The sequence below is a fragment of the Pinus tabuliformis genome, chromosome 6, assembly GCF_031772625.1.
Source record: "Pinus tabuliformis cultivar Carrire ecotype Pingquan chromosome 6, CPIR1, whole genome shotgun sequence".
NCBI lineage: Eukaryota > Viridiplantae > Streptophyta > Pinopsida > Pinales > Pinaceae > Pinus > Pinus tabuliformis.
Genome location: NC_142292.1, coordinates 1,731,218,688 through 1,731,243,251, shown reverse-complemented (window position 1 = coordinate 1,731,243,251; position 24,564 = coordinate 1,731,218,688). Strand labels below are relative to the sequence as shown.

Genomic DNA, 24,564 nt, shown 5'->3' with positions numbered 1-24,564 from the left:
CAAGTCCCTTGCTTAAAGAGCAAGCAAGTTCCATTCTTCACTCCATCCTTCAGAAGGGGTTTCCAGAGTCACTTATCACCTATCCATTGACATATACTTTACAAGTGATCCCAAGACTACCGGGACTCCTCCCATCAATAAAAGTCCATAAAGAGCAGGAAGACTTAACTGTGGTGACAATGGGCTAAGCCTCTACCATTGCCCTTAACCTAGCAGTGGCCCTCTTAGGAACCCCCTTTTAGGTCCCTTGCTGGTTTGAGTGGTAACAGACCTTACTTAGTGTTATTCGAACCAAGCACCTAACAACTATTATGAACATAAATATGTATAAATAATAGTGAATAATAACTAATAATAATAATTAATGATTATGAAAAGGCATGCCTCAAAGGACATGACTGTCATGGAAGGGCACCTGCCTAGGTATATAAACAAGGGCCCCCATTTGTAACCAACCATATCAATTGTATATTAAAAACATTTTTATATGAATATATTACCTGTTCTATGGTGGAGATTCTCATATTCCAGATATTCTGAATATTGTGTGATAATGAACTTTTGTTCATTAGAACAAAGGACTAGTCAAACAAAAAGTTACACGAATTTCGGGTTTGCTTGGAACTGAAAGAAGAATACTGTGCAACTGTGAGTGTAGTGTGAAAATTAGGATTTGGGGAATCAGAACCCCAACACTCTAACACTATATATATATATATATGTATATATATATATATAGATAGAATACTGTGCAACTGTGAGTGTAGTATGAAAATTAGGATTTGGGGAATCAGAACCCCAACACTCTATATATATGATTTAAATTTTATATTGAAAAAAATAAATAAAATCTGAATTAGCATATCCACTGTTTATCTTTCATACTCATATTTCCAGTTGGGGAATGATACAAAAAAACCAGGTTTGTCAAAGATTGAATCTTTGCATTGCTAGCAGATTACATGATCAAATATTCAGACTATAACACCAAAATAATATGAGCGAAAATGGAGAACAATGAAAATTAAAAACAATTCCTCTATTTTCAAGTGAGACAACATAGTTGTAGTTAAGACTATATTGCGTGAAGATTCCTAATTCAGAATAGCGAACTATGATAATGCATGAATGGTGATGGCTAAAGACAAAGAGGGACTCATTAAACACAAAAAGACACATTGCAAGTGAGCTTTAACCTTTCTGATGAGAGCTTTAGTTCTCTAGAAGATAGACTACAGTGAGACAACTCACTGTACATAGCCACTAAAGTAAAATATTGATGTAAACATCATGATGATGACAGCTAATCTAATACTTACTCTAAAGTGACCAAATGGTGCACTTGGGAACAACTCGTTTAAATTTTGACGAAGTTGGCAAATAATAACCATGTAAATTATGTGCTCACCATTCCTGGAGATGATGGCTGTAAAAATTGTTCAAGACATGCAACTAGGGGGTAAATTTTATGCAATTCTATCACTGGCATCTGAATCCACTTGGATAGGAAACTGATTCTATTTTAAGAAATGGATCCTATCCAAAATACAAAAGAAACCTACAACTGTGAGATTCCATGATTCTGAGGAGATTCGGATGTGGGTGTAGAGTGCCCTAAGGTGAATCTTGTAGCTAGGGCCAAATGCTCAATAACGTTGACAAGAATTGGTTTGTTAACCCTTTGGGCACATGAGAGAGGAGTTATAAGAGAGAAAATATGGCTTTGTCATCATCTGTATACGTCATCTCACTTTATTGTGGGGGTGGGTTACATTGCCTTTGGGTAGTTGTAGACCTCTTATGCATTGGATAAACTTTAATCACAAGTAAACATTTTATGTATATTATTTTTCAGTTTATATTCATTTTACACCATATTTCTAGTGACAGTGCACTTCAGATTTTATATGTCAGGATTTACACATTTAGCTGGCTTAAACTATTGTCAGGTTACTCTTTCTGGCAACCAGCAACCCATACGGACAGAAATTACTGAAGCTGCAATGGAGTTGGGAGCTGAGGTAAGAAGTTTTGTATTTGCTAAAATAGTTAAAACCCTATTTATTATGAAACCGTTTGAGAACATCTTAATCATAGTGCAACTCAATCTTGTCTCCCCAACGAACCAAAGAAACTTTGCAATATCGTGCACTGTGTGATTATTTAGGAAGATGGCTTTTGGTGGTTTCACTATTTAATTGATGATCTTGTTTACAAGGTTGCATGGCTTGAGCGAAATAGGCTTTCAAGGTTCAGGGGTATAGCATCCTATGTAACTATTCAAAATTTGGCCACCTATTGCAGGGTGAAAAATTCGTATGTATTTATTCAATGAAATCCATAGTAAAATTTAAAGTGTTAGGTGCTAAGAATGTTTGAATTCAACAAATTTATGTATTATGGTCATTGATTTTGTTGTTGATAATAAAAAAGATGAAAAAAGTTATTGTTCATTTCTTCCATTTTACAGAAATGCATGCTGTAGCCTTTTCTATTAAGTACAATGTTTATTGACATGGTAGAATGTTTTCACCCTTTTTGATGCCAAGTGCTAACTCTTCCTTTCAGTTTACAAACGTGGAAGTTAAGAATCTTCAAATTCGACAAATTTATTTATTATGATCATTGATTTAATTGTTGAATATTAAAATGCTGAAAATATTTTTTGTTTGCCTCCCTTTCAATTTATAGATGCATGTTGTATTCTTGGAGTACAGTTTCTTAGGTTGGGTTGTCCACCTTTCTAATCTTGGAAAAATGCACTTAATGTTTTATACCACCATTCCTTTTGTCACAATTTTATACATATGTTCTGATGTTATACTTATGCAGGTTCCTTTCTTTGTATTATTTTCGGCATTTTCTAGGAGTTGTGCCGACACTCCTACTTTGTAATCAGATTGGTTGTACTCTTCAGTCCCATTGACCTACTTTGTGGTCATTTGTCAGATGTTAGTAAAATTATCTTACTGACATGGTAGGTTGTACTCTTCAGTCCCATTGACCTACTTTTGCGGTCATTTGTCAGATGTTAGTAAAATTATCTTACTGACATGGTAGCATGAAATTGACATTTTAAGTTTGCATTATTCTTTTTTTCTTTACTTTTGTTCACCATATAAATCCGATAGTGTATTTTTTTTGTTGTTAGAGCTTTTCTTGATTAGTTAAAAGTTAAAACCTTCAAACCAGAAAAGCACTCAAGGAGTTTTCAGATGAATTCTTTTACATTCCAGTTATTTTATCATGATTGTCTTGGGAAACAGGGTGAAGCCACCTTTCTCTAAGGGTTTTGCTATGAAATAGTTGAATGGTGTTGTAGTAAACATTGCGCTATAAATTGGTCAGATTTTGAAAGTTTTCAAGGTCAAGTATATTGTTTAACTATGAAGTGTGTTATAGAGCTCACAAGTAGAGGGGAGATTGTTTATGCAACAATGGAGTGGTTTGTTGAGATCACAAGAAAATGAGGGGATGGAATGGAACAAGACAACTGACCGAAAAACCTGCAAAAGTAAAGTACAAAACAATGTTAAACAAGTGTGCTAGAGTTGTTCAAAAGATGCACTAGAGAGATAAAAGCACCATCAAAGTGAGGTTTAACCCTTTATGTGCTACACTCTCTGTGGGGGCACACATGCCTCCACTACTTGCTCCCCCAAGCCGTCCCAACCATTCTTTGGGACTCGCTAGAGCATGGTCGCCATCTGCTGTTGGAGATCCACACCTTGTCTTCATAGCTTCTCATTCTTCTTGCAGAGATGTTAAATCTTGCCCTTGTTGTTTGCTCCACCTTTTTCCCATGGAGGCTTGGATGAACCCACCTCCTCTCAATCATGACGACCCCTATGTCATGGCTACATCCCCTCCTCTTGTTCGTCCTTGGTGGGCCACATTGGTCCTATTCGCCCTAACAACATAGCTCATTCCCTGACTCAAACTCCCCCCTTGTTCCATATTGGACTCTAGGCACCTTTCGTCATGCAACCCCACATCTGCAATCACACACAAAAACTCGTGTCAGTGACACATCATACATGATCAAATCAAACATAAAAGCTGACATAAAACATAAACACATGCACTTGTGGACCCCTTTGCCTCTATTGGAGGAGGAATGGTCTCCGGGTCTTGCCTAAAGTCCATCCTGCATATGGGAATTGCAGGAGAATTTGTGGCATTGTAAGCCGCCAACTCTCATTCTCGACCATCCAATTCCGTTGGTTTGGCCCCTACCCACCCTGTGTTGAAGAATCAAGGGCAATTAGGTGTAGTGTGATTCTTCTTGACTTGATAACAATTTGTGGAGTCTTTTTACTTTTTCTTGTTAGCTTAATCTTTTTCTTCTTCTTATTAATGCATGTGTGTGTACTTCATCAAACTGCTACCAAAAACATGAGAACAAGAACACAAGATGTTGGCTCTCTGCCAGGGCCAAAATCTCTCTTCTCTTGAGAGGAAAAACCTTTAGTAAGTTTATTTTATTGAAGCTTCTTATTGATCAATGCCAAACCCTAGACCCTTGACTAGAATAGCCTCCAAGCACAAGTCAAGTACTTTCTCCTTTCTGCACTTTGTTCCCCGACACTTAGTCTTCTTCTTTCGGCACTTCGTCCTCCTTCTTTTGGCAATTGGTGATGGACCTTGTTTATGTGAGCTCTAGAAGAGACTTCAATCTTTGGTCCAAATTAGCTTCTTCTTGAGGTGTAGTTGCAGACTTGATAGGGCTGCACTGCAGGCGTAATTTCTCGCACATGTGGGAGGTTTCCCCTATACTTTGGATCCTTTCTTCTTCGCTTGAGAGACTCTTCTTCGCCGGAGTAGGAGGCCTTATAGGCCTAGTAACTAGCCCAAACAATGAGATATATATGATTGTTATCTTTCTGTTGTAGTGACCGCAGACTGTCCTCTATTTCTCGCACGTGTGACTGTTTTTCACCCTAAAAACAGTCCCTTCAACTTCGGTTTAGGTCTCTCCTTCGCTGCACTAGAGGCTCCTTCTACTTCGACTTTCCTTACCCTTTTTCGGTCTTCCTTGCTTGTTGATTTCAGAGGTCATTGCTTGACGTTATAATGGAGTGGATATCCTCTATATATAGAGGGTTGCTCCTCCTTTTAGGCCGACTAGAAGACTGTTTGTAGACCAACTTGCTATCTTTTATTCGGATGGCTTCTTTGGTGGTGTCACATGCTTAGAGGAGACTTGACTTTGCTTGGAGGGTTATTATTTGACTCTTATACAAACATATACATGGTGCAACATGCTCTTAAGGTCTTCAACGTTTTCTTTTGACCATTTGACTCACATATAACACTTTAACATGTGCTAGACCTATTTCAATGAGCAAGAAACTCATTGACATATATTATAAAATTAATATTTATTTTCTTGAATAAATACAAATATCAAAAGTACATTTATGAAGACTGAACCTAGTTACATTTCCTTCAACACCTTGGTCATCAAGCCCCCCAATGCGTCCTCCTTGGGCCAGGTAAGGGTTGTGATGTCAAACCTAATCTGGGGTTGCACCAGCACCACTCTCTCAAAGAAGAAGCTACATGACAATGAGCCAAACATAAAATTGGGAAGCTGGTTGTTAATTGTGTAAACAGGCTATGATGTACTATGTCTGCCCATGCAAAGAGTATCCCTTGGACCGTCCTCTCTAGGATGCTCACTTCGGCCCTAGTCATCCGGTGGGTAGCTTTCCCACCATACATCTTCACATTTATGGTCGTGATAGCACAAACCCCTGCATCTCAGATGTGTCTGATCTGTATCGTCTCATCTTGCATAGGCCTCTCCCTATGACAATATTTGAAGTTCCACTCCTCCACTCTGAGCCAGTGGCGCGATAGCTCCCACGAGGTGTCCTCCCCTTGCAGCTATAAACTTGTTAAGAAGTAAATATCAACATTCATTGATACCTCAAAGAGCTCATTAGACACCTCAAAAGCCCCATATTTGGGCCTCTAGAAGCCCACTAGGAATATCAACAACTTCGCCTGGGAGTGAGTCAGTGGGAAATGAAAGAATTTGAATAACCCCCATTGTGCCAACTCACGTTGGGCCTGTGGGGAGGCCCTCATCACATCTGTGATATTAGAACACTCTCCAATGAACAATCAACATCACTACTTGCCACAAATCGGTCATGTTAGTCCTCAACACTCCTCCCCTCCAAAAAAAGGAAAAGAGGGAGAGAGAGAGAAAGATAGAAAAAAAACCCAGTGAGCTTAATCACATGACTGTCCACACATTAGACACAAAGATTCATGTGATTGGTCATCATTCATTGGCGTGAAAGGTCACATGATTGGATCTCGCAATTAGGGTCAAGATGAATGCCCCTCTTAAAGCTGATTATTTAATACTGGCAGATTAGGGAAAGAGGCTAGAACCCTAGAAGTTAAATTCGCCCCTTGTCTAACCAAGACAAGTTATGAAACCAAAGCCCTACACAAATGGATTCCTTTAGGGGAAAGATTTTGGCCATAAAATCAAGTATGGAAAGAAATAAAATCAAAATCCTTGTTAAGGAGCCCTTGAGGGTATAGCTTAACAAGGAGATTCGATGCTTACCTCACAACAAAGAAGTGAGAGAACAAACCCTTGACATTTCCTTACAAATGACAAAATTTCTCTTCAATGGATCAATTTATGTAGCCTTGTAGTAGTTTTGAATCATCACAATAATGCCTTGGAAAAAATATATAATAACCAAGAAAGATAGACTTCAATAGTTGGCACCAAAACTTCATGAAGATATTACATTATGGCATGATGATCACAACAATTTACAATGATTTGTGAGGAGAGGGAGCTCTCAATTTATAGATGAGGCTCTCTACATCTTTCCCCTTTTTGCTCCCTATAAATGTTTAAGAAATAAAGAAATTTTCACTTGTCATCCACAAAAGGTTTTGAGACTGTTGTCACAAATTCTAGTAGTCCTTCGGGACGGGTATTCTACAAGGATATTGCTAGACCAAGAGACAACAATGGGGTAGTGGCATGTTACCCACCAAAAGTGGGTGACCCCATGGAGAAAGTTTTCTCCTACCATCTCTTCCAACCGACAGCTAGCAGCCCTTGACAACCATTAGTAGCCGATGATGATGTGCCATTCATATATCCACCATTTGCATCAGTCATATGATTCCTCGCCCATTTGTCAAGAGCGCATGTTGGAAGTTGGGCTTATGATCAAAAGGTACTTTATTCTTTTTGCAATCGGGTGCTCACACTTGTTTGTATTTTGGGCATTTCGGATGAATTATGGGGTAACCTAGAAGAAAGAAGGGTTTGACTGTCATCTTCTTCCCTCACCTTAAATGGGGTGTTAATCTACGGGGGAACTACTTGGGAAACCTTGATTGAGATAACATAGTCCCATCTCTTACTATTCCATACTTAGCACTTTCCATCTTACATTAGGAGCCCCATATTCCACCTCCCTTCTTTCGGTCCAATTGACCGCTGCTTCTTTGGGATTGTCACCAAACAACATCACACTTGGGTAGGGTTCAAAACTTGTCCCTGGGAGGTTGATTAAAATGCAAAAGATGTCTAGGTCCTAGGACATACACATTAGCATGTGGGCAAAAGTCTAGCATGAGCTCAACCGTACTCATTATGGCCATCGTTCGGTTCCTAAGCTCATGTTGTTCGTCATATTATGAGAAGGAACCCTTTCATTTCCTAACCCTTTGTGGGCAATGAGCCGCCTCACCCTTAAGGGGGTAATAACTGCTATACATCATACAAAGCAAGCTCTAACCCTTGAGCTATGATTTGTAATACAAAAAAATATCAACAAAAAGGAAAAGGTGCACAAGAGAGGTGAAAAAACAAAGGCCGAGTTGGTAACTCATGCAACCACGATTTCTCCCTCCCCACATCTATATGCTTAGGATGAAGAGCCCACCATAGCTGGTCCCTTTGACCATGGCACTTGGCCATAAAGTCTTCTCCCCTCTATTCCATTATTATTCACATGACACCTATCAATTCAAGGGTGGACCAAGGACATGTCATTTCCCCTTAAAAGCTTGAAACACCTAATAGGGTGGTCTATTAGCCACTCCTACCTAGGAAGGTAACACTATTTGGAGTTCAAAGCTTTGATTTTAGAAGGAAAACCTTGTTTGAAGTGTCAAATTGCCCATTACTTGCAATCTTGGTTCACTTAAATGCAAAGTGATTAAATGTACTTGATGGTGTAGATGCTAACACTGGATATTGTGTGTAATATGCGGGCGGTTCTGTTGTTACTCAGATTGTACAGGCACAATGTGACAATGACTCAGGTCGAGGGCTGTCACTATGATCCTCAACCTCTTTGTTCTAGATGTCTCCCAACACCAGGCTATGGGGGTTAGTCTTTATGAAGGATAGAAATGCAAGACTTGTTGGCAACCAACAAGTCCAGGAGACATGATTGAATGACCTAGCTACTTGGTTAATTTTAGCAAGATTTAAAGATCATATTAGATTTAAATGTGAGATTAGTGCCTTATGGAGTCAACTTCTTGCATATTACCAACTAGATGCCAAGTAGCCGGATGAAAAATCGTTGCTTGGATGCTTGACTATCCTAGATGAAATGCAAATCCTACAAGCTAGGTGAAATGCAAGATCTTGGTTGATTTTAAGTTAGATGCCTATTCCAAATGTAACCTTCCTCTTAACTATTTTGGACCTAGTCTCTAGAGTAGGTTGTGGGATAGAAGCCAACGAGAAGTAGGCAGAGGCTTGATTAACGATACCTCACTACATAGACTGTGGCTCTGACGACTGCAAGGTCTGTGTTAACCACTAAAGAGGTGCTACGTGCCTCAAGCTAAATTGAGAAAGACGGTCCTATTTGTCTATCAACCAAGCTTATGCTTGGAGGTAAGTTATTAGATGCAAGACTAGCTTAGAATGATATGCAAGGATTATGAGTGATTCTTAAGGTGAGATTACTTAAATTTTCTTTAAATACTTAGTTATGATTTGTTTCAAGTCAAGATATCAAGTACTTAACAATGCTTAGAAAGGTAATCTCAACCACAAGAAAAGTGCCAATTTAATAAGTGCCAACAAGAGATCTCCACAATACAATTATTCAAGTGCTTAAGACAAAATTATCATCCACAAAGATATTAACCAATAAATGATAACAATGATAACGATTAAGGAAACTAGAGCACTTATCCACTTAGAACAATTAGCCAATGAGACAAAATGCCAATGATGAGATAGACAACAAGATTATCAATGCTTGATGCCAATATGCCAAGGATTCACAATAACCATAAACCAATAGTGGCAAAGCAATTATCCAATGGTTTCTTTTATAGGATTATCAATGCTTGATGCCAATATGCCAAGGATTCACAATAACCATAAACCAATAGTGGCAAAGCAATTATCCAATGGTTTCTTTTATAGGATTATCAATGTTCTTTGGACACTTAGAAACTCAACACAATAATGTCAATTCAATGCCAATGATTTAAACACTTAAGAGAGCAAGTTACTTCAATGCCAATTAAATAGAAACAATTAGATCAAGATGCCCCAAGAAACTTAAACCATTCAACACAATGCAATTTGAGATTAGAGTGCTTTAGTGAGTGAATTAGATGTGATCTTATGAAAACTTTAGTCAACTCACAACAACAAATGTGTTAGTGCACTTGAACAACAAAAACCAATGGCAATTTTGCTTAGAGACTCAATGTTATCAATGCTAATTACCTTCTTCACAATGGCACACAAAACCATGAAACAAGTAACAAATGTAAAGCAATGAAAGCACTTATGTAACTTGTATTCCAATGTTAAGATAAATCTATGACAACAGTGAGTAAAACCACTTTAGATGCCAAATTCAAGGTGCATATGCTTGCCCAATGTGAGAAGTAAAATCCAACTATCAAATCAACTTTGCCAACTTAATAATTCAGATGTATTAACCTTCTTATGATGCACTTTTCCACTGTTAGGATCAGATTTCAATGAACTTATGACAGTCAATAGTAGATCATAGAAAAACACCAATTGTGCATTACCCAATTCACAAAATGACTAGTAAATTGATGCAATGAATTCCTTAGTGTGTTTAGGCAAATTATGAGTGATTTTTAGAGCATTTTCATAAGTATTTTGTCACTGTTAGGAGATGATAGGATTGTTGTAGGTAAACAGTGAATTGAGTAAGGGTTTGAGAGGCAAACCAATGGCCTTAGGCCTAGAAGAAACTTGTCCAAACTTGCCAAAATTTTGTCAATGACTGGAACACCTGCAAGCACCCAAATTTATGCCAAATACCCGAGCAAAGCGCACCAATATTCAGTCCATAAATCAAATGATAACCCACAGAGGCAAATGAGGGAAGGAAAAGGAAAGAGGCAAGGTGAAAGCATCAAACATTTTCTTTAGACTTCATCAATAACCCTAAGTAGGCTAGGGTTTCACACATTATCATCGACGTATCCTTAAGTTAGGGTTTTAAAAAGAACCTTTTTAGGGTTTCACAAGAATAATCAAAGATATCATAAGGGTAGATTTATTTAATGATGAATCACCCAATCAAGTATCTATTATTCAGTGCTAGACACAATAATGTTAGTAATGTAGAATAGTTTATCAAGAATGAATATACCTTTATCATGAAGAGAGAAAAACTTATAGTCTAAGGCATACCTTTTGTTTCTTAACAAACCTTGTAATTCCAATGCTTTGTCTTGTGAGGCCTTCTTCCATAATCCTTGAGTATTCAACAAGCCTTTCCTAAACAAGGAAAATATGAATAGAAATGTCATTAGTATTTAATACAAACAAACTTAGATAAGTAAGTGTTGTAGCGGCTACAACCACCCTCCAAATTTTTGCCTTAGCTTCGTTTTGGAGCCTCCCTTCCAACCTTCACAGCAGCTTGCCTTGCTTTGTGAAGTTCACAAGCTTCAGTGTTTTTCTTGCACAAAGGCAGCCTGTTAATCACAACCCAATGCACTCCCCTCACAGGTTGATCACCCGGACTTGGTCCAGCTGTAAGCTGAGCAGCTTCCCCAAGAAAATTGCATTTTTGGAGGGCAACCAACCTTCCCTCCAGAAATTATGCATTTCTGGAGGGCACCAGCCTTCCCTCTAGAAATTTCGCTATCTTGTATGGCAACTTGCTAGGCTCCAAGATTGCACAATTCTGCTAGTCAAAACTCCCAGCAGGAATTGCGCAATTTTCCCCAGCAGGGCTGTTTAGCCCAGAATTTGCACAAACACGGGCATCGGTTAGCTGCTCTACCCAGAAATTGCACAAATCTCCTAGGCAACCAGCCCAACTCCCAGCTAGAAATGCACATTTCCTTGAAGCAGTTGAACAACTTCTTGCATGTGCAGCTGAGTTGACCGGTTCCCTACGGAACCGAGCAAAAAAAACTTGCATGCATAGGCTGCTTCTCCTAAGGTAGCATGCAAAAGCATTCCTTGTCTCAGGGATCTATGTTTAGTAGTTGGAGGTTATATGCAAGGAGCAATTCAGAAACCTCCCACCAAGTGTCGCTTCCCTAGATTTGTGGCATGCGCGTCACAATCTCAATGTTATCAAAACTCATCAACCGGACGTTGCAGAGCTCATTCCTCACATCAACTTTGTAGCTCTGACATCCCACGTTACATCTAGAAGCAGTCGACACATTCAACTCAATTGTTTTGGGGTAAGCCTGCTTCCCATGCCTTGTGTTGCATTTCTGTCGCTTTTTGGATTTTCGCTTGTATGAGTAGTGTTTGCTTGATTTCTTTGAACGCTTGCTGTCGCTTACATGTATACTAGCTTGTTCTAGGTCTGTTTCAGTTTTCGTTGCTATCTCACTACTATCGCATGCATGACGCTGTTTTGCACGGACGTTCACCCAACCGACGAACTGCATCCACACGCATGTTGATATGTTTACTGAATCTTTCATTCATGTTTTGCATGCACTATTAATCACTTCTGCTATCACTTAGTGTCACCATGCATTCATTGACTTACTTGCTTTCAGTTGCCCGTCGGCGAGTCAGGCCAACCTTGGCCCGGGCTCTGCCTTCACCAAGGTTGCATTGCACAATCTGGGAAAGGAAGGCTCACCTTCCTCTCCAGATTTGTGCATTCTTGCCCAACACTGGCCTCCAGGACTGTTTTGCACATTTCTAGAGGACAGTGGCTGCTTGGCCCAAGAAATTGCGCAAATCTGTCCCTGGGCCAGTAGTCCTTCCCAGCTGGAATTTCACATTGCGCAATCCCAGTAGTCAGCAGCCAGACTGGACTGTGCATTGTGCAGTTCCAACAGTCAGTCAGTCTCCCAGCAGCCCGAACTGTGCCTTGTGCAGTCTTGGCAGTCGGTCTCCCGACCTCCTGGCCGAAATTGCGCAACCTTCATGATCATTCACCCAGGTATGTTGCAAGTCAGTTCTCATGTTCATTTTGGTTTTCGACTGACAGATTGCTTGCCATGAGTGTTGCCATGTCTCCAGGTATCCCAGGTGTTCATCTGCCTCTCAACAGTACAGGTACAATGGTTTCCAGGAGAGTAGAGACAAAGACACCGTTCAGAGCACACTTGGGGATGCAGTCGATCAAATGTCCATGGACTTGCTTACCCACGAAGGCATCAAGTTGTTCGTAGACAAGGACATCAATATATGACAACAACAACATCACATCGAGCAACATCGTGAACAGTAGCTGAAGATAGCATACCAAATGCAATGAATGCAAGAGGAGGGTTGTTGACAACATGGAGGTGAAACAAGGTTGTAAGCTCAAGTAGGTCCATTAATGATGAAAGCAACTTTGGAGACTCTGGCTATGAAGTGACGACGCAACATGAAGATCGCACGAAGGTAGAAGATGGAACAAAGGAGTTGCATGTGCTAAAGCAACAACTCAGGAAGAACATGAAGCTGCACAGACAGATGAATGAGTTGCAGCAGGAACAAGAACAACAATGGGTGCAAAATGCACTCACAGATGAAACTGTGCCCGTACAATTTAAGGATCCATTCCGACAGCTGACACAGAGCAGACATGGTGAGTAGTGTTGTTGATTGTATGCAAGAGATTTAGCAGCATGCATGTCGTTGAGTGCATGCATGCAATCCAACCGATTCAACACACTCACCAAGGCAAAGACAATAAGCAAGTCCAACTGGGGCTGAACATGTACTTTGGCAAGTTGATGCACATGACCACCAGAACACACTTGAAAATCAACACGGACACTATGCATCAGTGTGTTGCCGGTTCAACCATACCCAAGAAGATCATGCGCATGTTAGCAAACGAGTTGGATGAAGGGGGTGAATCAATGCACTGGTTGCAACGGAAGCAAGAGTTCGCTTCAGCGAGATGTCATCATGAGGTGCATGCACACCATCATGGACAACCAAGCTTGGCATCAGCTCACCACCTTCACCATCACAAGCATGTCAAAGAGTTGGTCTTATCATAGCGGATCGAGTGTCAGTGATGTTTTGCAAGGCTTGCTCAAGCCATGTTGTCTCACATGAGCACATGTGCATTGTAATGTTGAGTCATGTCAAGTGTAAGTCAAGTGTCAATAGTTGGATGTAACAGCCATAGAGTAGGTGAAGAGTCACGAGGGTAGTTGAATTGTCACAAAGGGGAATGTCAAAGGTCACCCCACCCTTTGCTATAAATAGTCCCTCATAACTCATTGTATGGGCTTTTGGCCAGCCAAGCTTCTAATAAGACTATCTTGGAAAGAGCTTGGACAGTATTGTAACGCGCCTTGGCTTCTCCACTGCACGAAGCTAGTTCATGTCTTTGTAGGTGCATGCGAATGTCGCTGTAACGTTCTACTGATAGGGCTAGCAGGTTTACATGGACGTATTGTATGATTGGAACTTACTCTTCTTTATATAATAAGAGCCAACACATTTTCATGCATATGTTATTGTAGTTGGAATGCTCTGGTTGCTTTAATGATATATGTTGTTTAACTTATGTACTTGTGTATGAACTAATTTGTATGCAATTATATGAATCTTGTTGTTAATGTGTTGTATATGTTGTTAATGTTGTCACCGTCCATGTCGACTGTTCTGTTGGAACTTGGACATCAAACAGACCTTTCACATGAACCTTGCTATAACAACCGTCGCACTCGTCTCGGACTGATTCGTGAGTGATGTACGTGTTATCCTACCTTGTATTATGTGACTGCCGCATTCGAGTAGACTGCTTCGCCGGAAGCTGTGCATGTTCTTTTGTGTTGTGTGTTCCTAGCGGAGTTGGGACTGATCCCTTTCAACCTGGAACTCACCTTCACCTTCATCTCCCTTTGAAGTGTTAGAACCTCACATACACCTTCCTTGACTCACTGCATTAGTCACACCCTTCCTACTGACAAAGTTATCTTGCCTTTGTGCGACATCGCGGTCAAGGCATTACCTTACGACCCACTGCTGGGAATTTTACACCAAACGGTCTGAGGTCTGATTGGGACTTCTTACCGGGGAGATCCCCTTAACATGTTGGCGGATCTAGCACTGTCAACATTTTGGTGCTAGGAGGGCCAGATGACAAGCTGAATCTCCATATCTGTTTTGAATCTCTACACATCTATCATGGTTAACCACTGAGTTGCTCTTCCGAAATGTATGTCTTATGGAAACCATTTAATCATCTCAGAACAACTCTCGGATAACTTGTCTCATAAAACTTTTGATGGTGGAGGCTACGTTGCCTTGGTAAGGCACGCGGTCGGCATTGTAGGCTCATGCGAAAGACATGGATTCTTTGAAGAATACATGAGATGCGCGTTGTTCATCTACACGCTTTGAGGGCACCCAATGCACTGGTGTGCCACGCTGCTTGAAAAATCTATTCATTCTCTTGCTCATCTGGTCGCAGAGATGGACCGTGCTTTCAATCACTATGACCGTAAAGCACTCAGCAAAGAGTTTCTGAAATTGCGAAAAGCACCTGATGAATCCGTTGAACAGTTTCACACACGCTTTTGTAATCTTGCATATCGATTCCCAAAAGATGATATTGATTGGGAATTTCTTGATGGAAGATTTGAGTATCTTCTTCACATATCCGAACCTCGCTCAGCACACTTCGGTGATGGAGTTGTGCAATCACAGGCAGGCATAGTTACTGTCACAAGTGACTGTCTGCCTTCACCTCATCGAACAACTCCACTTCTGCGGAGTGTTGTGGGAGATCATGCACACACCTCGGTTGAACTGTCACATCCTCCCACCCCACCTACTCTTGAGATTTGCGTAGATTTGGCTTGCAAGCTTGTTCGTTGTCACATGGGCTCGTTCCCTCGACCTCCGTCCTCGTGTTCTATTGATCCTCCAGATTGTTCTGTCTTGTGTTCTCCCATTTCAAACTCCTCACCTGTTGTGAACGAGGGTCAAGCTATCGACGGAGTTGGTGTTATGTAGCCAACCCGCGCCATCATTCATGATGAGTGTGCGGGAATCAAAAGAAGAGCCTGCGGTGAAGGATGACTCCCTTCCAGCCATGTCTCATCCGCTTCATCCTGACATCCCTTGTGATTTTGCCATTGCTGATTTCCCCTATGAAAACTCATTTCCGGATGCTTCTACTTCTGTTCATTCACAGGACACATTGGATGTTAGTCTGGCATTACAGTGCGGAACAGACACATCTTCCTTGAAAATCCATTCAATTTGTCATTTATCTTTCTTGAAAACACAGAGGGTGAACATCTTTGCTTCTCATCTACCCCTCTGCTCGATTCATCAAATCATGAGGATGACGACGAACATCTCAAATTTTTTGATTTTGGTTGTGATCTATTCACTTCCTCATCCGATCACAATGTTGATTCAATCGCTATTAATCCGTCCAAGGCACTAGTCTACGATGATCTATCTGTCAACGAAGTCGAAACCCCCTAGACCGTTGAGGCACTTTAGCCCGAGCTGATGGTTATGTCAGGCTCTCTCTGTCTTGAGGTTGGTTTCACTTCCAATCAGGAAATTGTTGAAACACTCAAGGCTCCTAATCACTCTTTGCTTTGAATTAAAGATCAACCAAACAACCAGATTTCGCGTCCTCCACTCGAACTACACTATCCCATCGCTCATGCATTGGAGGAATCTTACACAGCAAGCACACATGTACATCACAAGTGGTCTACCTTTCTCACGTTTGCTTGCATGTCACAGTCAACAGAATGCATTCACTCAACATCTGCACACAATGTAGCACAACATCATGGCAGCACCACATAATGCATGTCATGCACTCTCACTCATCTTTGTTCTATTGTCATTTCTAAGCTCGGAGTGTGTTTGTCTTCATTGTTATATCTTTCTTGTTTGTTGGTTTGCATGACTGTCTTGTTCGCGAACCATGCCTTCACCAACATGGGTCAACCAATGCGCCGATGGTTGCATTGGAAGTATCACTTCACGTGAGATGACCCATGCACTGTTAGCTTAGGAGTAGGAGTAGTGTTTGCTTTTGAGTTGTTTTCTTGCATGCTTGTTTGCGTACTTGCTTTGTTTGTTTGTTTGTCTGTTTGCTTGTTTGCTTTCTTTGTTTGTTTATTTGCTTGTTTGCTTACTTTCTTTGCGCTCGCTTTTGCTTCTGCTCTTGCTTTGCTTTGTTGTTTGTTAGTTCACTTGTTTCGTTTCATAGAATATGCTTCTTTCGTTTCATAGGATAGGTTCGCATGAAACCATGTATGACTTTTGAAGCAAGCTGGCTAAAGTATAAGAGGCCTTGTGCTGCTATCACTACTTGGTTATCTGTCATCCTGCCTCTGTATGAACAACTTGTTACTTTCAGTCCATGATACGTCGATGGAAAATACATACTGTTCGAAGTGAACCTTAGTGAAAACACAATGCTTGCACGCTAACTAGTGTCACCTACTCTAGTTAGTTGTTTTTGGGTTAACCCTTGTCAGCTCAGTCAAATAGAGTAAGGTGAGGGGGAAAATCTTAACTGGCACGTCAGAGGTATAATAAACTACTTATCTGCTGGAACAACCTCTTCTGTTCTCAATAAGTTGGGATCCCTCTTCTGCCTCTGAAATGAATAAGTGCTATGCACAGTTATAAAAATGAAAAAAGTTTGAAAAAATGAAAAATGAATAAGGCGAAAGAAGAGAAAGAATTCCTGTGCAGAGAGGTGATGCAAGTAACGCCACCGGGGTACTGACTAGGCTCGCTGGCAGCGGAGCCATGCTTGTGTTATTTTGTGACTCCGCCGGGGTACTGTCCAGGCTTGCGGGCAGCGGAGCAACACCAAAGATGAAACTAAGACTCTGACGACTATACTGCTTGTGCACCAATATACCTCTCAACCCCAATCGAAACCACTGTGTTGCCTTGGCTTGGAATATGTGTCAATCAACTAAGAGCTTGGTAGATGCTACATCTTACAATCAAGCTAGTGTGAAACCAAGAGGAGCTGAGAACTGAACAATACTTCTGGAGATGTTAGACTTGCTTTTCACGAACAAGGTCCATTCAGAGAGCTGGAGTTCTACCAGTGTGTCGCCAAGTGTTGTAGCGGCTACAACCACCCTCTAAATTTTTGCCTTAGCTTCATTTTGGAGCCTCCCTTCCAACCTTCACAACAACTTGCCTTGGTTCGTGAAGTTCACAAGCTTCAGTGTTTTTCTTGCACAAAGGCAACCTGTCAATCATAGCCCGATGCACTCCCCTCACAGGCTGATCACCCGGACTTGGTCCAGCTGCAGGCTGAGCAACTTCCCCAAGAAAATTGCGCATTTTTGGAGGGCAACCAACCTTCCCTCCAGAAATTGTGCAAACCTGTCTGGCAGCCTGCTGAGCTCCAAGATTGCGCAATACTGCCAGTCAAAATTCCCAGCAGGAATTGCACAATTTTACCTAGCAGGGCTGCTCGGCCTAGAATTTGCACAAATCCGGGCAGCAGTCAGCTACTCCACCCAGAAATTGCGCAAATCTCCTGGGCAGCCAGCCCAACTCTCAGCCAAAAATGTGCATGTCCTTCAAACAGTTGAACAACCTCTTGCATGTGCAGCTGAGTTGACTGGTTCCCTCCAGGACCGAGCAAAATAGACTTGCATGCATAGGCTACTTCTCCTAAGGCAGCATGTAAAGGCATCCCTTGTCTCAGGGATCTATGTTTAGCAGTTGGAGGTTACATGCAAGGAGCAATTCAGAAACCTCCCACCAAGTGTCGCTTCCCTAGATTTGTGGCATGCGCGTCACAACCTCGATGTTATCAAAACTCTTCAACCAGATGTTGTAGAGGTCATTCCTCACATCAACCTTGTAGCTCTGACATCCCACATTACATCTAGGTAATCAATGAATGAATTGAATTGATTTACAATGAGTAGTGAAGCTCAATAAATAATACAACTATATTTACAGAAACAATAAGTTTCTACTAAGGAAGTTTCTACTAAGAATATAGAAACAACAAGTTTCTAACAAGAAAATGCTAATTACAATCACAGATGAGCATTAAACACGAAAATAGCATTATTCTAATACCCTCCCTTAATGCTCAATCTATTTACAACACCTATAGACCTACTGAATTTTACAAACTTATCAGGATCAAGAGGCTTGGTGAAGATGTCTGCTGGTTGCTCTTTTGTGGGAACATACAGCAACTGAATGGATTCGTCTTCAACAAGCTGTCGAATGTAGTGACAATGGGTTTCCACATGCTTTGTTCGTTCATGGAAGATTGGATTCTTGGTGAGTTTGAGCACTCCTTGATTATCACATAACAAGGGAGTAGGACCTACCTGGGAAACATGCATATCCGCAAGCATACGTCAAAGCCAAACTGCCTCACAAGATGCCTTAACTACTTCGCGATACTCTTCTTGTGTCGAGGAGAGAGCCACTGCCTGCTGCTTCTTACTAGTCCATGTGACAGCGCCGAATCCCATACTAAACACATACCTAGCTGTAGATTTACGACATCAACTGAACCAACCCAATCTGAATCTGTGTAACCACTGAGTGTAGGATCTGAACTCCGAGTGTACAGAAGTCCTTAATTAGGAGTGCCTCTTACATAACGCAGCACACGCTTTGTTGCTATCCAATGATCAGCCTTGGGAGCTCACATGAAGCGTGAAATGTGGCTTACTGCAAAACTGATATCAGGTCGAGTGGCAGTAAGGTAGATGAGGCTGCCCACTAACTGCCTGAATAAAGTTTCATCCACAAGTGGTGAGGATGACTGAGCTGAAAGTTTGAGCCCTGGTTCCATAGGAGTCGTGGCAGGTTTGCAATCCTGAATTCTGAACTTGTCCACAAGATTTCTGGCATACTTGGACTGAGACAGAAAGATGTTGTTCTCAGTCTGATAGACTGCCACCCCTAAATAGTAATGAAGAAGTCCCAAATCGGTCATATCAAAAGTGTTGCACAAATCCTGTTTGATCCCATGGATCAAATGTGTTGAACTGCCAGTAATGATAAGATCATCCACATAGACAACCACAAACAGAATATCATCACCAGTATGTTTGATATACAGGTTTGCATCAGATGGACTCTGTTGAAAGCCATGATCTCTTAGGTACTTGTCAATTTTCATGTACCAAGCCCGAGGGGCTTGTTTCAGACCATAGAGTGCTTTGACTAATCTACAAACTTTTTGTTCTTGACCGACAACCTTGAATCCTGGAGGTTGCGTCATGTAGACTTCTTCCTGTAAGTCACCATTCAAAAAAGCACTCTTTACATCCATCTGATGGGCTTTCCAATTGAACTGAGCTGCTAAGGCAAGGACAAGCTGTATGGTACCATCTTGGCTGTAGGAGAAGACGTCTCCTCATAGTCTATGCTTTCCTTCTGTGAGAACCCTCAAGAAACAAGGCGAGCCTTATACTTGTCTAGGGTTTCGTCAGCTTTGTATTTCACTTTATACACCCATTTGCAGCTAATGGGCTTTTTCCGTGCAGGAAGATCAGAAAGGGTCCAAGTGTGATTCTTCTGAAGACTCTGGAATTCAGCTTCCATAGCCTGTTCCCACTCTGGTGTACCCTTAGCTTTTGAATAGGTTTGAGGCTCAAAAATACTGTGTAGGTTAGCCATAAGAGCAAAATTTACTGTAGACTGTTGTTTGCTCTTATTTCTGGAAGTTCTACCTTCAAGGAGCTCATTATCCCGGAGATCACCAATAGTTTTAGCCCACCATTTAGGCCGGAGAGTAGAGTAACCAATATCAGGAGGAGGTGGAGGAGGTGCAGGAACAATAGGACCAGCAAGAGGATTGTTATTTTCTGGAGGAAGCTTAGGTAGTGCATCATCAAATACTGATGCTGCATCATCCCTCCCATCAGGTGTACCTAACGGAAGAAGAACACTGTGAGGTTGATCCTTAGAACACTGCTCAAAAGGAGACTGAAAGAATCCTCTGTCTTCATCAAATACTACGTCCTGACTGAAGCTAAGACGACCAGTGGATATATCTATCAGCCTATAGTCCTTGTGGTGATCACTGTACCCTGTCATCATGAGTTTTGGCTTTTGGAATCCAACTTAGAGCGCTTAGCAGTTGGAATCCAAACATATGCAACCGAGCCAAATACTTTGAGGTGACGGACCTTAGGCTTACAACCAGACCAAACCTTTTCTGGAGTCTTCCCCTTAACAGCTTGAGTAGGTGATCGGTTAAGAAGATAGACAATAGTAAACACTACTTCAGCCCAGAATTTGTTTGGAACACTCATGTGTTGTAACATGGAATGAGCCATTTCAACAACCGTACGGTTGCGGCGTTCGACAACACTGTTCTGCTTAGGAGTGTAGGGTGTAGTTAACTGGCGTTTGATGCCATGAGTATCACAATAGTTGGAGAAAGCAGAAGAACAAAATCCCCCCCCCCCCCATTATCTGTCCTAAGAGTTATGATATTACAACGAGACTCTTTTTCAACTAAGGACTTAAACTTCTGAAAGATACTAAATACATCAGATTTATGTTTTAGAAAGTACACCCACATCTTTCTACTGAAATCATCTACAATAAGCAAAAAATATTTGCAACCAGTAATAGAAGATGTATTCATAGGACCACAAATATCAACATGAATTAACTGGAGTACCCTTAGATGCGTGCCAAGATTCTCCATCTTTGAATGAAGACCGATGTTGCTTGCTAGCTTGACAGGCGCCACACGCTCCCAACTATTGAGTCTGAATATCAGGTAACCTTGACACAAGTCCTTCCCAAGATAGCTAAGAGAGATACTGAATGTTTAGATGCCCATATGTCTGATTGCACAGAGTGCTGATGGGAGAAACACGAGTTGCTAGGGCCATTTCTGGAGAATCACCAGTGTCAAGAAGCCTGTATAGGCCATGATCTTCTAGGCCAACAACAACCGTAAAACGAGTTTCCCTGTCAATAATAGAGCACTTGTGTGCACTGAACACCACATCGCGCTGAGGAGAGTTCCTCATAATTTGGCTGAGAGACAACAGATTAATTTCCATACCAGGAACATAGCACACATTCAAGAAGATGAGTGTGCGCCCACCAGACTGGATCTGAACTGTACCTCTACCAATCACTGTGTACTCCTCACCTCCACCGAATACCACGGAATCACTGAAAGATGAGAAGTCAATAAACCAGTCACGCCTGTGAGAGAAATGACGTGATGCACCAGAGTCATTGTACCAGGCAGAAGATGGGGCATGATTTGAGGACCTCTTGGCCATAAAGGCGTAAAAAGCAGATTCTGTCTGCTCAGAATGTTCTGCAACATTGGCTATCTAATGAGACCCTCCCTGTTTCTTTTGTTCAGAAGCAATCCTCTATTAGCAATCCCTCTTCATGTGGCCGAACTTGTGAGAGTAATTACACTACACATTTTTCTTCCTAGCAGGATCAGAAGGCTGAGAAGAACCTTTCTGCTGAAAGGACTGATATTTGGCAGCAAAAGCATTTTCTGAGGAGGCCGATGAAGCACCACTAACAAACTGCAGTTTCCATTGATCCTACTGCAGGAGTTTGGGGCATAACTCCGGAAACTTCAGATCAACATTAGTGGTGGTAATGTTGAGTGTTTCTATGAAGTGTTCATAAGGTTTCGGTAGACTTTTCAGAGTGATGACTACCATATCTTCTTCCTTCATGGTCCGACCAATGGCTTTGAGCTGATCTCGAATGTCTTTAATCTTGTTAAGATGTTCCTGTAAAGACATATGTTCGTCCATCATGATGGAGAACAACTGATTCTTTAGAAAGAAAGCTCTACTCTTATTGGATGTTTCATGCAATTCCTTCAAATGTTGCCAGATTTCGGCAGCTATCTTGCTAGAGGGAATCTATGGTAACTGATCATCAGTCACAGAAAGTTTGAGAAGCATAACAGCCTCTCGATTTCGATCATCAAACTTATCTTGATTTGTACCAGGTGTACCTGGACGGAGCTCTTTGCCCAAAACAAGCTGGTCAAGACACCTATATTAAAAAATGGTCAACATTCTCTGTTTCCAGATGTTATAGTTGGTGCCATTAAAGCACTGATTGCCTTCCAACATCAGATTGGTTAGCGAAGCCATCTGAACGTTTTCCAAGACACAGAAAACACCAAAGGAATCCAGCATGAATTTCAATGCAGATGCCGGCTGATCCGGACAAAATCTGACAAGTGCTGGTGCAATATAAAATAGAACCCGAAATCGTTTTGAGAAGCGGTTTCAGAAGAAATATATAGAGCACGATCTTTTACCAAAACGAGTACCCACAACAAATGAAGATACTCAAACCTGATATGTGTTTGCCATTAACAAAAAATAAAAAAACAAAAAAAACACTCCACCACGCAACAGTCTCTTTCACACATCTTGCTTGTATTGAGAATGAATGTGTACCCCCTAGCAAGTATTCATGCCTAGCGACACAAGATTTACCCACAAATTTGTCACTATGTGTGGAGAAATTGCGGATTGCACCCAGTCAAAGTAATACGGCCCACCTAAAATGACATACAAAAGCACCTGCAAACACACTCAGACGAATCTTAACATTGGCACTTGGCTCTTGGCTGACGGGCATTGATCATTCACAGATAAATGACGAGGCAAGTATATCAAATACCCATTTGCGAGGTGGTTAACATAGCCGAATGAGTCCCCTGGAAATCGTATTTGGATTGATAAATTCACACAGGGATAAATGCCTGCATTTTGCGAATTGTGGCTGTCAACTTCGCTAGCAATTTCATCGTTGATTTCTTCAAAGAAATAGACACGAGAATATGTATCGGCCTTGGCTAGCTCGAATACTGCCGGTAGCAAACACTGCGACATTCAAAAAATTGTCCTGAAAAAGTTCGAGTTTACCCTCTGCGTCCTTGTAATCCCGATCTTAATCAAACCAAATTTCCTCGGGTCTGAAGGATGCTCACTGCCCACTACTCGCCCTTTGGGGTTTGAAGGACCAGCGACAAACAATATTAATGTTTCCTCCGGTGGCTTGAATGTTTGACCTCTCGACACTCGCGCCATTGATTTCCTCGCTACAAAAAATCTAAGTGCGTGGATCCCTCGTGCCTGAACCGCTGAAAGAAAGCCGGGAAGGCTTCCGCTGTGACGTTGACTCCTAGCTGGAGAGGGAATTATTACACAAAGAACAATGATGTGGTGCTATTTGAATACAGAAGGGTGACAAGCATGGTTCGAATGCACTTAAGAAACCCAAGCATGCAGTAATGGCTGACGAGATGCAGCCACATCGGTCTAATAGTTGAATCTGGAACTTTTAAACACAAAGGAAGTCGTAATTACGCAGATTACAAAGCAAATCGCTAGTCGTAATTACACAGATTACACCAAAACGCGTTGGCGTACAACATTTAGACCCAGTCCACAAAAAAACAAAAGAGCCGCTTGACGTCTGCAAACAGATCCACAGGCTACAATAGCAGCAGCAAATGGTGATGGCAGATTGTGACGCCCAAAAAAAAAGAATTTTTCAAACGAAAAAATACCTAAGCTCTGATACCATAATGAATGAATGAATTGAATTGATTTACAATGAGCAGTGAAACTCAATAAATAATATAACTGTATTTATAGAAACAACAAGTTTCTAACAAGAAACTACTAATTACAATCACAGATGAGCATTAAACACGAAAATAGCATTATTCTAATACTAGGAGCAATCGACACATTCAACTCAACTGTTTTGGGGAAAGCTCGCTTCCATGCCTTGTGTTGCATTTCTGTCGCTTTTTGGGTTTTCGCTTGTATGAGTATTGTTTGCTTGATTTCTTTGAACGGTTGTTGTTGTTTACATGTATACTAGCTTGTTCTAGCGCTGTTTCAGTTTTTGTTGCTATCTCACTGCTGTCGCATGCATGAAGCTGTTTTGCACGGACGTTTGCCCAATCGACGAACTGCCTCACCCACATGCATGTTGATCTGTTTGTTGAATCTTTCATTCATGTTTTGTGTTAGGGTCCGATAATAATAGGATTCATAATTTTGAAATGGCTATGGTTAGTCTTGTAAATATTGTACATACTTTTGCTTTTTGCAAATTGTTTTCCC

General features: G+C 41.2%; 1 protein-coding gene across 3 annotated transcripts in view; it reads left to right on the top strand.

The window, feature by feature from the left end:
- LOC149265808 (nucleoid-associated protein At2g24020, chloroplastic-like) overlaps positions 1-24,564 on the top strand; it is a 235,006-nt gene that overhangs the window by 184,054 nt on the left and 26,388 nt on the right. For 2 of the 3 annotated variants that reach the window (XM_089429745.1, XM_089429747.1), the window contains 2 exons: positions 1,950-2,021; positions 2,219-2,316. In XM_089429745.1, the coding sequence (XP_089285871.1) occupies positions 1,950-2,021; positions 2,219-2,316 (170 nt within the window). The remainder of the gene's footprint in view (positions 1-1,949; positions 2,022-2,218; positions 2,317-24,564) is intronic. The other variant, XM_089429746.1, reaches the window with a different exon arrangement.